Consider the following 19,142-nt stretch of genomic DNA (forward strand, 5'->3'; position numbering starts at 1 on the left):
GTCGACATGAGTTTTTCACATTTTTTTTCTTTTTTTGAATTTTTTCATACTTAACGATCCACGTGGACTACGATTGGAACGGTAAAGTATGCCGAGCGAAGCGGTAGCGGAGCGAAGGCACCATGCCCGAAGCATGGCGAGCGAAGCGGTGCACTAATTTGGGATCCCGGTCACTCTACGAAGAAAACGACACAAAAAAAAATCCTCATGTCGACCTTTAGACCTGTCGACCTAGAAACCTTGTCGACCTTCCATCCATGTCGACCTAGTGACTGTCGACCTATAGTGGTCGACCTAAACATTGTCGACCTAGACACTGTCGATTTGATGAACCACACCCATCACAGTTGGGGGGGGGGGGGGGGATACTAAGTTCTGTATTAGTTTTTTTTTTTTTCTTCCATTGATAAGTCAGTGTAATGTTAAATATCACAGTGCTTCGTCTGAGCCCATTCTTTCAGCCAAACAAATCACATGATTGCTTTAGAGTGTAAGCTCTCGCCAGCAGGGCCCTCTCCCCTCGTGTGCTATTCCTGCCCTTATACAATCATCTCCTCCCCACTGCCTACAATAGCACCTGGCCCTTGGATACTGCAACCCTGCTGCTCATCTGGTATTATGACTACTGATGCAGCAATGGTTATACCGTATACATGTCCCGCAATGTTCTGTGCTGTAAGTCTATGTTTTCTTATTTTGTTCATATTATGGGGAATATTCAATTGTTTGAAAAGTCTATTAGATAGGAAAAAAAACAGACACCCAACTGACTTTTCAAACAATTGAATACCCTCCTATATCTGTTTATATACTTTGTTAGGCGCTGTAAACCCCTTGTGGTTCCATATAAATAAAGGATGATCATAATTAACTATGCGGGTTGACTGACTTGTTCCCCCGGTTTTCTTTGAAGTTGCAAGGGTTAAACTTTTCTCCCCACTGCCAGTGACGCTTCTCTTCTCAGACTGCAAGAATGGGAAGTACTGATTCATGGTGCAGGGGTTTGGGACTTAGGGTCGACAGTGTCTAGGTCAACACCTATTGGTCAACAGTGGCTAGGTCGACACTAGAAATAGGTTGATGCGGCCATTGGGTCGACATGAAAAAAGGTTGACATGGGTTTTTCGTAGTTTTTTTTGTCGTTTTCTTGGTAAAGTGACCGGGAACCCCAATTAATTACAGATGGAGCCTCTTCATCTTGGCCTTTAATAGGATTAACTGAGCCAGGACAGTCGGCATTAACCCCCTGCTGTATTGTTCTCTGTATTGTATTGCAGCTGAGAACAATAGATGAAAGGCATATGCTAATAAAACTTGGTGCATCTAGGTGCAGCAGAGAAGCCTAGATGACCGTGGCTCCATCTGTACCTCGCATGGCTCGCCATGCTTCTGGCACGGTGCCTCGCTCCACTGCCGCCACACTCGGCACAGGTTACCTACCGTTCCCAATCGTAGTCCACATGAGTCGTAAAGTATTTGTAGTGTCGACCTATTCACTGTCGACCTAAGTGATGTCGACCCAGAGTCCGGATACCGGGTACTCACTGACGGCACAATACATCGCAGTGGACGATGGTGCACGGTATCGCTGCCTGCCACACTTAAAATGCATGCCGTCATTCCCTGGGTTGTCCCGTTTGGCATGCAGCACGCTAGTCAGGAGGACCTAGATAACGACCCGCCGGAGTGTGTGATGCTGGCCCGATATATCGTTCACAGCCACGCCGGAGCGATATGTCATACGATTAATCTCCAGTGTGTATCCGTCTTTAGCCAGGACAGGCACACGGACGGTCACCATTATTATTTCACTGCCACCACCTCCTTTTACAGATATACAGATGAGTCCAATCCACCTTTTCCTCAAATTGCACCATATAGCCCAGTTTACCTCGCCACAGACTTTGCAATTTAGCTGCGCCAAATCGCTAGTACTAAGTACCTAGTGCACTGTAAACAATCCAATCTTTTTCTTTCTGCTCGCATTTTGTTTTCCTCACTTTTTTTTAAATTAAATGATTAGTATGCAGCAATTCAGTACGCATTGGCTGTGCGACAATATGCAAATGTTGCTGCCTCCGGGATGTGTAGTAAGATGCCCACACAACCATCGTACCTACATTAGTCTATAATCAACCTTCTAAGTAACTATAGTCGATCAGCATGACCGTCGGAAGTAAGGCGTCGGAGCCATGTTTGCCGTGTACAGGATTGGAGACCCAACTGTGGCACGCCCGGGAACGGGCATGAAGTGCGTGCGTTTGAATTGCCACTCCCCTCTCACCTCCCACAAACGCTCCCTGATTTTCATTAACTTTGCGATTAAATCCGCACTGCGAACGCAAGATTCTCATGGCACACGCACAGTGCGAATAATACGTGCACTGCGGCGCAAATCGTTCCACAGCGTACAACAATGACGTTGCGTCTATCACAGTATTAGACCATAAGGGGTCAGTCCTATTAGGTGTTGGTTGCCGAATGCATGTTTATTTTGTGAAACCCACAGAATTCGCACGGAGACATACAATACACTCCCGAGAAATCTCCAAACCAATTAGAAATACCTATTTGCGGTACTCGCCGAGGGGGGTAGCGAATGGTCTGCCACATGCGATGTGAGAGAGGTGGAGTGACCTTCCTGGACCCCTAAAACCAGTTATAATTTTGTTTGCAGAATCATGCAGATCGCTGTTAGTGCGCGTAAGGAAAGTACTGGAGGTTTTTAAACAGTGATAAATTGGTTTTGTGCATTTAAAAAAAAAAATTACAAAAATAAAAAAAACTAATTTTTTTCATTAACCTTCATACGGAAAATGCAAAAAAAAGTAGGAAAAAATATATGCTTCTAGGGTACTTTGAGGTGACTTTAATAAAAAATTAAAATCATGAAATGCAATTATAAAAAAAAATACTAATTTGGGGTGCAGAAAGCAACAAAATAGTTGATATTGGGGTACTTTTATGGCCATTTAAAAAAAAAAATAACTTCTGATTTTTGGACTCGGGGACATTTACTAAGCAGTGATGAGAGCGGAGAAGTGAGCCAGTGGAGAAGTTGCCCATGGCAACCAATCAGCACTGAAGTAACATCTATAATTTGCATACTATAAAATGATACAGAGCTGCTGATTGGTTGCCATGGGCAACTTCTCCACTGGCTCACTACTCTGCTCTTATCACTGCTTAGTAAATGTTCCCCTAACTACTGTGGGCGGGGTTCATGGGGTTCTGCACATAAAGATTTTCCCTGTATAGCTCAAGGAGGAGCAAACAGAAAAATGCGGGATTACTCTGACTAGTTCAGGGCGGGTTTCTCATTGGATTGCAAAATTAATTTGCAATGCCAATTTATGGAGAAAACGGCAATTCGCGCCTAATTGAATTGGCCCCTAAGTCTTTTATATCTGTACTTCTTTTTTTTCTTTTCTTTTTTTTTAGTATAAAATAAAATCTGTTGTAGACTATTTTCATCCTGGGGATTGATCACGCTTTAGGACTCTGTGCGACCTACTGTACATGACATTTGTGACCTGATGTGTAAAATCACAGATATGAAATAGGACGCCCCTCCTCTATCATACAAACAGATAACCTCTTGTTCCGTTAATGAGCGACAAAGTCCGCTCCCGGGTGTAAGAGTGAAGATATAAGCTCGCCGCACAATAGTGTTACAGCATGTCTACATTTAAATCGCCGCAAACAGCGACAGCATGTCTTGTGAACATCACAGTGGCGGCATTCATTGCTTTGAAACGGTTTTGGCAATCACGTCCCCCACACATTCAATACAAGTGTTTTCGTGGGTGAATGCCAACAAGCCTTTCACATCCCACCGTTGTACAATTTATTTGGAAAGCTATTGAAAATGTAATTAATTTTTAAATAAACAGTAGTTAAAATGCTAATTTGCCGTATTGTGCGGACCGCATACTAGACGCTTACATTTTATATAGATGTTGGATATTCTTATGTTCCATCATTGTAGAGATCGTTGTTACAATTACTGATTTTTAAATATACTCATTTTTTTCTTTTAATGTAACGTATTATACCGTATTGTAATGCTCTGTTTTTCTGTGCTCTTTGAGTGGAATTCATTATATTATAATACACAATGTTCTTTTCATTTCTCCGCACCGGTGTTTAGGAGGCATTAAGTGCCCTGTATGCAGTTTCGTGTATGGAACGAAATGGGAATTCAACAGACATCTGAAGAATAAGCATAATCTTAAAATGGTGGAGAGCGACAAAGAGACGCGGTGGGAGGTAAGAGCCGGGCACAGCTGGCAATATTATCTGCACGGAAAAGTTTCAGCCTGTCCTGCTTTCTTGTTCATCTGTGGTCCAACTTATTACAGATCACAGTGCTTAAGGGCCACTCAATTAAAGAGACAAGATCTAGGTAATCTGATCTGCAAACGTCCTTTGTTGTAGGGATAGGGTCTCATAGAGGCAAGGACTTGGCGTGACAGCCTACTGTAATGAGATGCGCACACTAGGCAGTTTGGTTAACGGTTAGGACAGGTCCAGTTGTTAAGTTCTGCACATGCGTATACTACTGAAGATCGTGTGTCTGCATCCTCTGACCTTTTTGCGCAACCAAGAAGGGCCTCCCCCTAAATGGTAATTAGCAGAAGCCCATATGATCTCAAGACCCACTTCTTCATCAAAGCCAACCAGCTCTCATTCATTATTATTATTATTACTACCAGTTATTTATATAGCGCTTTACAGAGAATATATGACCATTAACATCAGTCCCTGCCCCAGTGGAGCTTACAATCTATATTCCCTACCACATGTACACACACACATTCGTGCTAGGGTTAATTTTGTTGAGATACAATTAACCTACCTGTATATTTTTTGGATTGTGGGAGGAAACCGGAGTACCTGGAGGAAACCCACGCAAGTACGGGGAGAATATACAAACTCCACACAGTTTGGGCCATGGTGGGAATTGAACCCATGACCTCAGTGCTGTGAGGCAGTAATGCTAACCATTACACCGTCCATACTGCCCCAAATACTCATGATACATCATACTTACCCACTGCCTCACGCTAACGGTCTACCCCATCTGTGTCACCCCTGGCTGCCTGCCCCTCCCCTTAGAATATAAGCTCTCACGAGCAGGGCCCTCTTCCCTCATATGCATTGTCTTACCTTACTTAGACCGTCATGTACTCCATACTCCTTCCAATGGCACCTCACCCTCAGTTTCTGCCACCCTGATACTTATTTGAGTGCTGTCACCGCTGATGAACCAATTTTTATGAACCACGTTCTTGTCCTGCATTGCCTTGTACTGTAATACTCCTTTCAGGCATAAGCCAAAACCTCTCTTATTTTCTCTAACGTCCTAGTGGATGCTGAGGACTCCGTAAGGACCATGGGGAATAGACGGGCTCCGCAGGAGACAGGGCACTTTAAGAAAGAATTAGGAATACTGGTGTGCACTGGCTCCTCCCTCTATGTCCCTCCTCCAGACCTCAGTTTGAATCTGTGCCCGGACGAGCTGGGTGCACCTTAGTGAGCTCTCCTGAGCTTGCTGAATAGAAAGTATTTTGTTAGGATTTTTTTATTTTCAGAGAGATCTGCTGGCAACAGACTCTCTGCTACGTGGGACTGAGGAGAGAGAAGCAGCCCTACTCACTGTGGATAGGTCATGCTACTTAGGCTACTGGACACCATTAGCTCCAGAGGGATCGAACACAGGATCACTTGGTCGTCCGATCCCAGAGCCGCGCCGCCGTCCCCCTCGCAAAGCCAGAAGCCGGCGTGAGAAGCAAGAAGACGTCAAAAGCGGCGGCAGAAGACTCCAGTCTTCATATGAGGTAGCGCACAGCACTGCAGCTGTGCGCCATTGCTCCTACATTAAACCCACACACTCCGGTCACTGTAGGGCGCAGGGGGATGCGCCCTGGGCAGCAATTAGAGACCTCTTGGCAAAGTGGCATATATACAGTTGGGCACTGTATATGTGCATGAGCCCCCGCCATTATTTTACACAAAATCGCGGGACAGAAGCCCGCCGCTGAGGGGGCGGGGCTTCTTCCTCAGCACTCACCAGCGCCATTTTCTCTCCACAGCTCCGCTGAGAGGAAGCTCCCCAGGCTCTCCCCTGCAGATTCACGGTAGAAAGAGGGTAAAAAGAGAGGGGGGGCACATAAATTTAGCGCAAAACCAGTATATACAGCAGCTACTGGGTAAACACTAAGTTACTGTGTAATTCCTGGGTCATATAGCGCTGGGGTGTGTGCTGGCATACTCTCTCTCTGTCTCTACAAAAGGCCTGTGCATCCCCTGTGTGTGTGGTGTGTCGGTACGCTTGTGTCAGCATGTTTGACGAGGAAGGCTATGTGGAAGCAGAGCAGGTACAAATGAATGTGGGATCGCCGCCGACGCCCGATCGGATGGATATGTGGAAGGTTTTAAATGATAATGTTACTTCCTTGCATAAAAGGTTGGATAAAGCTGAAGCCTTGGGACTGTCAGGGTCTCAACCCATGCCTGATCCTACAGCGCAGAGGCCGTCAGGGTCTCCGAAGCGCCCACTATCCCAAATTGTTGACACAGATATCGACACGGATTCTGACTCCAGTGTCGATGGCGATGATGCAAAGTTGCAGCCTAAAATGGCTAGAGCCATCCGCTACATGATTATAGCAATGAAGGATGTATTGCACATCTCAGAGGAAAACCCAGTCCCTGACAAGAGGGTTTATATGTTTGGGGAAAAAAGGCATGAGGTGACCTTTCCCCCTTCACATGAGTTAAATGAGTTATGTGAAAAAGCTTGGGAATCTCCAGATAGAAAAATGCAGATTTCCAAACGGTTGCTTATGGCGTATCCTTTCCCGCCAGCGGACAGGTTACGCTGGGAATCCTCCCCTAGGGTAGACAAAGCTTTGACACGCTTATCTAAGAAGGTAGCCCTGCCGTCACAAGATACGGCCACCGTAAAAGATCCTGCGGATAGAAAGCAGGAAGGTATCCTGAAGTCCGTTTATACACATTCAGGTACCATACTAAGGCCGGCAATTGCGTCGGCCTGGATGTGTAGTGCTGTAGCAGCATGGACAGATACTTTATCTGAGGAACTTGATACCTTGGACAAGGATACTATATTACTGACCCTGGGGCATATAAAAGACGCTGTCCTATATATGAGAGATGCCCAGAGAGACATTAGCCTACTGGGCTCTAGAATTAATGCAATGTCGATTTCTGCCAGAAGGGTCCTGTGGACTCGGCAATGGACAGGTGATGCCGACTCAAAAAGGCACATGGAGGTTTTACCTTATAAGGGTGAGGAATTGTTTGGGGACGGTCTCTCGGACCTAGTTTCCACAGCTACGGCTGGGAAGTCAAATTTTTTGCCATATATTCCCTCACAACCTAAGAAAGCACCATATTACCAAATGCAGTCCTTTCAATCACAGAGGCAAGAAAGTCCGAGGTGCGTCCTTTCTTGCCAGAGGCAGCGGTAGAGGAAAGAAGCTGCACAATACAGCTAGTTCCCAGGAACAGAAGTCCTCCCCGGCTTCCACTAAATCCACCGCATGACGCTGGGGCTCCACAGGTGGAGCCAGGATCGGTGGGGGCACGTCTCCGAAATTTCAGCCACCAGTGGGTTCGCTCACGGGTGGATCCCTGGGCTATACAGATTGTATCTCAGGGATACAAGCTGGAATTCGAAGTGATGCCCCCTCACCGTTACCTCAAATCGGCCCTGCCAGCTTCCCCCATAGAGAGGGAAATAGTGTTAGCGGCAATTCACAAATTATATCTAAGCAGGTGGTGGTAAAGGTTCCCCTCCTTCAACAGGGAAGGGGTTACTATTCCACAATGTTTGTGGTACCGAAACCGGACGGTTCGGTCAGACCCATATTGAATTTAAAATCCCTGAACATTTACCTGAAAAGGTTCAAGTTCAAGATGGAATCGCTCAGAGCGGTCATTGCAAGCCTGGAAAAGGGGGATTTTATGGTGTCTCTGGACATAAAGGATGCTTACCTGCATGTCCCCATTTATCCACCTCATCAGGAGTACCTCAGATTTGTGGTACAGGACTGTCATTACCAATTCCAGACGTTGCCGTTTGGTCTGTCCACGGCACCGAGAATATTTACCAAGGTAATGGCAGAAATGATGGTGCTTCTGCGAAAGCAAGGAGTCACAATTATCCCATACTTGGACGATCTCCTCATAAAGGCGAGGTCCAGAGAGCAGTTGCTGATCAGCGTAGCACACTCTCGGGAAGTGTTGCAACAGCACGGCTGGATTCTGAATATTCCAAAGTCGCAGCTGATTCCTACGACGTGTCTGCCCTTCCTGGGCATGATTCTGGACACAGACCAGAAGAAGGTTTTTCTCCCGGTGGAGAAGGCTCAGGAGCTCGTGACTCTGGTCAGAGACCTCTTAAAACCAAAACAGGTGTCGGTGCATCAATGCACGCGAGTCCTGGGAAAGATGGTGGCGTCATACGAAGCCATTCCCTTCGGCAGGTTCCATGCGAGGATCTTTCAGTGGGATCTGTTGGACAAGTGGTCCGGATCGCATCTTCAGATGCAGCGGCTGTTCACCCTATCCCCCAGGGCCAGGGTGTCTCTTCTGTGTTGGCTGCAGAGTGCTCACCTTCTCGAGGGTCGCAGGTTCGGCATTCAGGACTGGGTCCTGGTGACCACAGATGCAAGCCTCCGAGGGTGGGGGGCAGTCACTCAGGGAAGAAATTTCCGGGGTCTGTGGTCAAGTCAGGAGACTTGTCTGCACATCAATATCCTGGAACTAAGGGCCATATACAACGCCCTAAGTCAAGCGGAGCCTCTGCTTCGCAACCAACGGGTGCTGATTCAGTCAGACAACATCACCGCAGTGGCTCATGTAAACCGCCAAGGCGGCACAAGGAGCAGGGTGGCGATGGCAGAAGCCACCAGAATTCTTCGCTGGGCGGAGCATCACGTAAAAGCACTGTCAGCAGTGTTCATTCCGGGAGTGGACAACTGGGAAGCAGACTTCCTCAGCAGGCACGACCTCCACCCGGGAGAGTGGCGACTTCATCAAGAAGTCTTCACACAGATTACAAGTCGTTGGGAACTGCCACAGGTGGACATGATGGCATCCCGCCTCAACAAAAAGCTACAAATGTATTGCGCCAGGTTAAGAGACCCTCAGGCGATAGCTGTGGATGCACTAGTGACACCGTGGGTGTTCCAGTCGGTTTATGTGTTTCCTCCTCTTCCTCTCATACCCAAGGTGCTGAGAATCGTAAGAAAAAGAGGAGTGAGAACAATACTCATTGTTCCGGATTGGCCAAGAAGGACTTGGTATCCGGAACTGCAAGAAATGCTCACAGAGGACCCATGGCCTCTGCCTCTCAGACAGGATCTGTTGCAACAGGGGCCCTGTCTGTTCCAAGACTTACCGCGGCTGCGTTTGACGGCATGGCGGTTGAACGCCGGATCCTTGCAGAAAAAGGCATTCCGGATGAGATTATTCCTACGTTAATAAAGGCTAGGAAGGACGTGACGGCTAAACATTATCACCGTATATGGCGAAAATATGTTGCTTGGTGTGAGGCCAGGAATGCCCCTACAGAGAAATTCCAGCTGGGCCGTTTCCTTCACTTCCTACAGTCGGGAGTGACTTTGGGCCTAAAATTGGGGTCCATTAAGGTCCAGATTTCGGCCCTATCCATTTTCTTTCAAAAAGAACTGGCTTCTCTTCCTGAAGTTCAGACGTTTGTAAAGGGAGTGCTGCATATTCAGCCCCCGTTTGTGCCTCCAGTGGCACCTTGGGATCTTAACGTGATGTTGAGTTTCCTGAAATCACACTGGTTTGAGCCACTTAAAACCGTGGAGTTAAAATATCTCACGTGGAAGGTGGTCATGCTATTAGCCTTGGCTTCGGCTAGGCGTGTGTCAGAATTGGCTGCTTTCTCACATAAAAGCCCCTATCTGGTTTTCCATATGGACAGGGCAGAATTGCGGACTCGTCCGCAATTTCTGCCAAAAGTGGTGTCATCTTTTCATATGAACCAACCTATTGTGGTGCCTGTGGCTACTCGTGACTTGGAGGATTCCGAGTTACTAGATGTAGTCAGGGCTTTGAAGATTTATGTAGCCAGAATGGCTAGAGTCAGGAAAACTGAGTCGCTGTTTGTCCTGTATGCATCCACCAAGCTGGGTGCTCCTGCTTCAAAGCAAACTATTGTTCGCTGGATCTGTAACACGATTCAGCAGGCTCATTCTGCGGTTGGATTGCCGCTTCCAAAATCAGTGAAAGCCCACTCCACAAGGAAGGTGGGCTCTTCTTGGGCGGCTGCCCGAGGGGTCTCGGCATTACAGCTTTGCCGAGCGGCTACTTGGTCAGGTTCAAACACTTTTGCAAAGTTCTGCAAGTTTGATACCCTGGCTGAGGAGGACCTTGTGTCTGCTCATTCGGTGCTGCAGAGTCATCTGCACTCTCCCGCCCGTTTGGGAGCTTTGGTATAATCCCCATGGTCCTTACGGAGTCCCCAGCATCCACTAGGACGTTAGAGAAAATAAGATTTTACTTACCGGTAAATCTTTTTTCTCGTAGTCCGTAGTGGATGCTGGGTGGCCGTCCCAAGTGCGGACTTCTTCTGCAATGCTTGTATATAGTTATTGCTTACCTAAGGGTTATGTTATAGTTGCATCAGGGTTGTTCTGATGCTCTATTGTTGTTCATACTGTTAACTGGGTAAGTTTATCACGAGTTATACGGTGTGATTGGTGTGGCTGGTATAAGTCTTACCCTGGATTCCATAATCCTTTCCTTGGACTGTCAGCTCTTCCGTGCACAGTTTCCTTAACTGAGGTCTGGAGGAGGGACATAGAGGGAGGAGCCAGTGCACACCAGTATTCCTAATTCTTTCTTAAAGTGCCCTGTTTCCTGCGGAGCCCGTCTATACCCCATGGTCCTTACGGAGTCCCCAGCATCCACTACGGACTACGAGAAATAGATTTACCGGTAAGTAAAATCTTATTTCTCTGACGTCCTAAGTGGATGCTGGGACTCCGTAAGGACCATGGGGATTAGCGGCTCCGCAGGAGACTGGGCACAACTAAAGAAAGCTTTAGGACTACCTGGTGTGCACTGGCTCCTCCCACTAAGACCCTCCTCCAGACCTCAGTTAGATTCTTGTGCCCGGCTGAGCTGGATGCACACTAGGGGCTCTCCTGAGCTCCTAGAAAGAAAGTATATTTAGGTTTTTTATTTTACAGTGAGATCTGCTGGCAACAGACTCACTGCAGCGAGGGACTAAGGGGAGAAGAAGCGAACCTACCTAATAGGTGGTAGTTTGGGCTTCTTAGGCTACTGGACACCATTAGCTCCAGAGGGATCGACCGCAGGACCCGACCTTGGTGTTCGTTCCCGGAGCCGCGCCGCCGTCCCCCTTACAGAGCCAGAAGCATGAAGAGTCCGGAAAATCGGCGGCAGAAGACTTCGGTCTTCACCAAGGTAGCGCACAGCACTGCAGCTGTGCGCCATTGCTCCTCATGTACACCTCACACTCCGGTCACTGATGGGTGCAGGGCGCTGGGGGGGCGCCCTGAGAGCAATATAAGACACCTTGGCTGGCAAATCATCACAATATATAGTCCCAGGGCTATATATGTGATAAATTACCCCTGCCAGAATCCATAAAAAAGCGGGAGAAAAGTCAGCCGAAAAAGGGGCGGGGCTTCTCCCTCAGCACACTGGCGCCATTTTTTCTTCACAGTGCAGCTGGAAGACAGCTCCCCAGGCTCTCCCCTGTAGTTTTCAGGCTCAAAGGGTTAAAAAGAGAGGGGGGGGCACTAAATTTAGGCGCAATATATGTATACAAGCAGCTCAGTTATAGTGTTAATCCCTGCATTATATAGCGCTCTGGTGTGTGCTGGCATACTCTCTCTCTGTCTCCCCAAAGGAGTTTGTGGGGTCCTGTCCTCAGTCAGAGCATTCCCTGTGTGTGTGCGGTGTGTCGGTACGGCTGTGTCGACATGTTGGATGAGGAAGGTTACGTGGAGGCGGAGCAGAGGCCGATAAATGAAATGTCGCCCCCTGTGGGGCCGACACCAGAGTGGATGGATAGGTGGAAGGTATTAACCGACAATGTCAACTCCTTACATAAAAGGCTGGATGACGTAACAGCTGTGGGACAGCCGGCTTCTTAGCCCGCGCCTGCCCAGGCGTCTCAAAGGCCATCAGGGGCTCAAAAAACGCCCGTTACCTCAGATGGCAGACACAGATGTCGACACGGAGTCTGACTCCAGTGTCGACGAGGTTGAGACATATACACAATCCACTAGGAACATCCGTTACATGATCTCGGCAATGAAAAATGTGTTACGCATTTCTGACATGAACCCAAGTACCACATAAAAGGGGTTTTATTTTTGGGGAGAAAAAGCAGCCAGTGTTTTGTTCCCCCATCAGATGAATGAATGAAGTGTGTAAAGAAGCGTGGGTTCCCCCGATAAGAAACTGGTAATTTCTAAAAAGTTACTGATGGCGTACCCTTTCCCGTCAGAGGATAGGTCACGTTGGGAGATATCCCTTAGGGTGGATAAGGCGCTCACACGTTTGTCAAAAAAGGTGGCACTGCCGTCTTAGGATACGGCCACCTTGAAGGAGCCTGCTGATAAAAAGCAGGAGGCTATCCTGAAGTCTGTATACACACACTCAGGTTATATACTGAGACCTGCAATTGCCTCAGCATAAATAGTGCTGCTGCAGCGTGGTCTGATACCCTGTCAGATAATATTAATACTCTAAGACAGGGATAATATTTTGCTAACATAGAGCATATTAAAGACGTCGTCTTATATATAAAGGATGCACAGAGGGATATTTGCCGGCTGGCATCCAGAATTAATGCAATGTCCATTCTGCCAGGAGGGTATTAGAAACCCGGCAGTGGACAGGTGATGCTGCCTGTAAAAGGCACATGGAGATTCTGCCTTATAAGGGTGAGGAATTGTTTGGGGATGGTCTCTGGGACCTCGTATCCACAGCAACAGCTGGGAAGAAAATTTTTTACCTCAGGTTTCCTCACAGCCTAAGAAAGCACCGTATTTTCAGGTACAGTCCTTTCGGCTTCAGAAAAGCAAGCGGGTCAAAGGCGCTTCCTTTCTGCACAGAGACAAGGGAAGAAGGAAAAAGCTGCACCAGCAGCCAGTTCCCAGGATCAAAAATCTTCCCCCGCTTCCTCTGAGTCCACCGCATGACGCTGGGGCTCCACAGGTGGAGACAGGTGCGGTAGGGGCGCGTCTCGGAAACTTCAGGGACCAGTGGGCTTGCCCACAGGTGGATCCCTAGGTTCTGCAAATAGTATCACAGAGATACAGGCTGGAGTTCGAGGCGACTCCCCCTCGCCGTTACCTCACATCAGCCTTGCCTGCTGCCCTCGGAGAAAGGTAGTACTGGCGGCACTTCACAAGCTGTACTTCCAGCAGGTGAAATCAAGGTACCCCTCCTTCAACAAGGCCGGGGTTACTATTCCAAAATGTTGTGGTACCGAAACCAGACGGTTCGGTGAGACCCATTCTAAAATTGAAAGCCTTGAACACTTATATACGAAGGTTCAAGTTCAAAATGGAATCGCTCAGGGCGATTATTGCAAGCCTGGAGAATTTCATGGTATCACTGGACATCAAGGATGCTTACCTGCATGTCCCTATTTACCCTCTTCACCAGGAGTACCTCAAAATTGTGGTACAGGATTGTCATTACCAATTCCAGACGTTGCCGTTGGTCTGTCTCCGGCACCGAGGTATTTACCAAGGTAATGGCCGAAATAATTATCCCGTACTTGGACGATCTCCTTATAAAGGCGAGGTCCAGGGAGCAGTTGTTCGTCGGAGTAGCACTATCTCGGGAAGTGCTACAACAGCACGGCTGGATTCTGAATATTCCAAAGTCGCAGCTGGTTTCTACGACGCGTCTACTGTTCCTGGGTATGGTTCTGGACACAGAACAGGATAAAAAGGGTTTCTCCCGGAGGAGAAGTCCAAGGAATTGTCGTCTCTAGACAGAGACCTCCTAATACGTATACAGGTGTCGGTGCATTAATGCACGCGAGCCCTGGGAAAGATGGTAGCTTCTTACGAAGAAATTCCCTTCGCCAGGTCCCATGCAAGGATTTTCCAGTGGGATCTGTTGGACAAGTGGTCCGAATCGCATCTTCAGATGCATCGGCAGATAACCCTGTCTCCAAGGGCCAGGGTGTCGCTGTTGTGGTGGCTGCAGAGTGCTCATCTTCTAGGGGGCCACAGATTCGGCATACAGGACTGGGTCCTGGTGACCACGGATGCCAGCCTTCGAGGCTGGGGGGCAGTCACACAGGGAAGAAACTTCCAAGGCTATGGAAAAGTCAGGAGACTTCCCTACACATAAATATCTGGAACTAAGGGCCATTTACAATGCCCTAAGTCAGGCTAGACCCCTGCTTCAACACCGGCCGGTGCTGATCCAGTCAGACAACATCACGGCGGTCGCTCATGTAAACCGACAGGGCGGCACAAGAAGCAGGATGGCGATGGCAGAAGCCACAAGGATTCTCCGATGGGCGGAAAATCATGTGTTAGCACTGTCAGCAGTGTTCATTCCTGGAGTGGACAACTGAGAAGCAGACTTTCTCAGAAGGCACGACCTCCACCCGGGAGAGTGGGGACTTCATCCAGAAGTCTTCCAAATGATTGTACACCGTTGGGAAAGGCCACAGGTGGACATGATGGCGTCCCGCCTCAACTAAAAGTTACAAAGATATTGCGCCAGGTCAAGGACCCTCAGGCGATAGCTGTGGACGCTCTGGTAACACCGTGGGTGTACAAGTCGGTGTATGTGTTCCCTTCTCTGCCTCTCTTACCCAGGGTAATGAGAATAATAAGAAGGAGAGGAGTAAGAACTATACTCATTGTTCCGGGTTGGCCAAGAAGAGCTTGGTAACCAGAACTCCAAGAAATGATCTCAGAGGACCCATGGCCTCTGCCGCTCAGACAGGACCTGCTGCAGCAGGGGGCCTGTCTGTTCCAAGACGTACCGCGGCTGCGTTTGACGGCATGGCGGTTGAACGCCGGATCCTGAAGGAAAAGGGAATTCCGGAGGAAGTTATCCCTACGCTATTTATAGCTAGGAAAGAAGTGAACGCAAACCATTATCACCGCATATGGTGGAAATAGGTTGCGTTCTGTGAGGCCAGGAAGGCCCCAAAGGAGAAATTTCAGCTAGGTCGATTTCTGCACTTCCTACAGTCAGAGGTGACTATGGGCCTAAAATTGGGTTCCATTAAGGTCCAGATTTCGGCTCTATCCATTTTCTTCCAAAATTGAACTGGCTTCACTGCCTGAAGTTCAGACTTTTGTTAAGGGAGTGCTGCATAGTCAGCCCCCGTTTGTGCCTCCAGTGGCACCGTGGGATCTCAACGTGGTGTTGGATTTCCTGAAGTCGCATTGGGTTGAGCCACTTAAATCCGTGGAGCTATAATACCTCACGTGGAAAGTGGTCATTCTGTGGGCCTTGGCGTCGGCCAGGCGTGTATCAGAATTGGCGGCTTTGTCATACAAAAGCCCTTATCGGTATTTTATATGGATAAGGCGGAATTGAGGACTCGTTCCCAATTCCTTCCTAAGGTGGTATCAGTTTTTCATGTGAACCAACCTATTGTGGTGCCTGCGGCTACTTGGGACTTGGAGGATTCCAAGTTACTGGACGTAGTCAGGGCCCTGAAAAGTATATGTTTCCAGGACAGCTGGAGTCAGGAAAACTGACTCGCTATTTCTCCTGTATGCACCCAACAAGCTGGGTGCTCCTGCTTCTAAGCAGACGATTGCTCGCTGGATCTGTAGCACGATTCAACTTGCACATTCTGCTGCTGGACTGCCGCACCCTAAATCTGTAAAAGCCCATTCCACGAGGAAAGTGGGCTCTTCTTGGGCGGCTGCCCGAGGGGTCTCAGCTTACAACTTTGCCGAGCTGTTACTTGGTCGGGTTAAAACATTTTTGTAAGAGTCTACAAGTTTGATACCCTGGCTGAGGAGGACCTAGAGTTTTCTCATTCGGTGCTGCAGAGTCATCCGCACTCTCCCGCCCGTTTGGGAGCTTTGGTATAATCCCCATGGTCCTTACGGAGTCCCAGCATCCACTTAGGACGTCAGAGAAAATAAGATTTTACTCACCGGTAATTCTATTTCTCGTAGTCCGTAGTGGATGCTGGGCGCCCATCCCAAGTGCGGATTATCTGCAATACTTGTTTATAGTTATTGCCTAACTAAAGGGTTATTGTTGAGCCATCTGTTGAGAGGCTCAGTTATATTTCATACTGTTAACTGGGTATAGTATCACGAGTTATACGGTGTGATTGGTGTGGCTGGTATGAGTCTTACCCGGGATTCAAAATCCTTCCTTATTGTGTCAGCTCTTCCGGGCACAGTATCCTAACTGAGGTCTGGAGGAGGGTCATAGTGGGAGGAGCCAGTGCACACCAGGTAGTCCTAAAGCTTTCTTTAGTTGTGCCCAGTCTCCTGCGGAGCCGCTAATCCCCATGGTCCTTACGGAGTCCCAGCATCCACTATGGACTACGAGAAATAGATTTACCGGTGAATAAAATCTTATTTTTTTCCATGCACACGCACTGACCCGGGTCCGGCTTATATCTGAAAGGTCATGCCTAAAAGAAATTAATTAGTCCTGCACAGTAGTGCTTGGAGGATGATGCTATCTCCAAGTGCCCACTGTATGCCAGAAGAACCCTGGTCACTGGTAGACCCAGATCCGGTGTGAAGGGTGACGACCCAGGAATAACTTAGGTCGTCACCCGTGTGTGAACGATGGTAAGTACAGAAAACCCCGGCTTCATCCTGTGCTCAGTATCACAGTTCCCAGCCGGTTAAAACCCGGGGGTATATGTCACTTATTTCTTGTATATGTACTTTGTTAGGCGCTGTTGAACCCTTGTGGCGCCATATAAATAAAGGATAATAATTATGGGGGTCATTCCGAGTTGATCGCTCGCTGCCGTTTTTTGCAGTGTAGCGATCAGGTCTCTCCTGCGCATGTGCGTCGTACGACTACAAAGTGCATCGTTGCTGAGCGATGGATTTAACGAAGAATCCATTTGCATGGGCAATCGCAAGGCGATTGACAGGAAGAGGGCGTTTGTGGGTGGCAACTGACCGTTTTTCTGGGAGTGTTTGGAAAAACGCAGGCGTGTCCAAGCGTTTGCAGGGCGGGTGTCTGACGTCAATTCCGGCACCAAAAACACTGATGCGAGCGCAATGGCTGAGTAAGTCCAGACCTACTCAGAAACGGCACAAAATGTTTTTGCAGAGCTCGGCTGCAAAGCCGTTCGCACACTTGCATAGGGAAAATACACTCGTGGGCAGCGACTATGCGTTTGCACGGCTGCTAAAAGTAGCTAGCGAGCGATCAACTCGGAATGAGGGCCAATATGCACACAGATATAAGAGAAGCCAGCTTTCGAGAAAGTACCGTCAATTCAACAATATTTAAATATTCATAAAATGTCTTTCGTCTAGAAACATTCTCCACAAAATAATCATTGAGAGCGTCCTTGTGCACAAAAAGTATTGAAAAACACTATTAGAGTTAATATAAAGAAAGAAAAAAAGATTAAATGTCATTGTGTATTCCTGCAAACTTTTCCTTATAGGACATTGCCTCCTATTCTCATAAACGCTGCCTGTTCCCTTTCCAAATGACTACGGTACTGTTCTGTGCAGGCATGACAGGAAGACTTTCGGGTTTCTCTTGATATTCGGTAAAGGTTAATGTGTTTGCAGAAGCAGCACCTCTTAAATGGACCTTGTTATGAGAGATCCGTAATGCAATGGGAGGAGATTTTTTTTTTTGTTATTGATGCCTAACGGTGAATGCATATTTTGCAAGCAAAGCAAACTGTTAAAAACAGGTGCATTATCGTATGTGACGCATGCATGACATAAACTTGGCGCACATGCTACTGGTGCCGCGGCATATGGACGTAAATAAGCCATTTTTTAACTTTGCATCATTTTTTGTTGTGAATAATTATTATTAATACAGAGTAGTTGTATCGTGTCAGCATATTCGTTGCGCTTTACATTTGGGAACAAAACCACAATGAAACCAGACCGGGTAATGGCAGACAGACTAGGCGGTAAGAGGGTCGTACTTGTCGGCTAATTTGTGCCCAACTCCGCATCAGATCCCCCGTGAGTTCTCTGTACATCTCTGCCCATCACTTGCTTTCCTTATATACAGAGTTACTGTAGCAAAGTTTTCTGATTGGAAATTATATATTGCACTGATTTTTCTGCGCAATCTTCCAAGCATCATCACAACCCACCCACTCGTTACGTGGTAATGGACACAGGTGAGAAATGCAGATCAGATTGCAGACATTACTGGTACCAGGTAATTATAACACCCCCAGGCTCAGGGCCCTACAGTAATATGTAAGTGTCTTACTGATTTATTGAAGTCCAGTGTAAGCGGCTGTTTGGCCCTTGGGAGTACTGCATTATGTCGCTATCTGATGAGCGTGTAATCTTCTTCATTTCTCACTTCTGGAGGTTTGTTTTGTTTGCTATTATTGTGATCTTCGCAATAAAAGAAGAAAAAAAAACCCATCCAGGCAGCCGGTGAAAGGTCTGAGTGTGGCTGCGGGCCCTGTGATGAATGCACGGGCTGTCAGGTTGTCAGATAAGCCTGGCTAGTAAGCATTGTCTAAGAGCTGTGATTAATGTGCGCAGTAAAAGGGCATCAGCAATACTTTGTCTTTCGTGTAATCTATTGCCTTTCCTTCTCCATCAGGGATAGGTATGGATGTGCTGTCTGTCCGGTAACCAGCACATTCCCGGAATCTGAAACTTTTACTACTGAAGGATTTTATTATGTGCTACATATACGTAAACATTCCCCTCTGCTGTCCTGCCTGTTACACTCCCCTCTGCTGTCCTGCCTGTTACACTCCCCTCTGCTGTCCTGCCTGTTACTCTCCCCTCTGCTGTCCTGCCTGTTACACTCCCCTCTGCTCTGCTGTCCTGCCTGTTACACTCCCCTCTGCTCTGATGTCCTGCCTGTTACACTCCCCTCTGCTTTGCTGTCCTGCCTGTTACACTCCCCTCTGCTGT

The 19,142-nt window shown here is 47.8% G+C and overlaps 1 protein-coding gene across 5 annotated transcripts in view; it reads left to right on the plus strand.

Moving 5' to 3' along the window:
- The window catches only part of ZFAT (zinc finger and AT-hook domain containing), a 352,244-nt gene that overhangs the window by 302,388 nt on the left and 30,714 nt on the right, over nt 1–19,142 (plus strand). For all 5 annotated transcript variants that reach the window (XM_063921238.1, XM_063921235.1, XM_063921239.1 and 2 more), the window contains exon 13: nt 4,151–4,269. In XM_063921238.1, the coding sequence (XP_063777308.1) occupies nt 4,151–4,269 (119 nt within the window). The remainder of the gene's footprint in view (nt 1–4,150; nt 4,270–19,142) is intronic.

The sequence above is a fragment of the Pseudophryne corroboree genome, chromosome 5 (genome assembly GCF_028390025.1).
Source record: "Pseudophryne corroboree isolate aPseCor3 chromosome 5, aPseCor3.hap2, whole genome shotgun sequence".
Classification (NCBI taxonomy): domain Eukaryota; kingdom Metazoa; phylum Chordata; class Amphibia; order Anura; family Myobatrachidae; genus Pseudophryne; species Pseudophryne corroboree.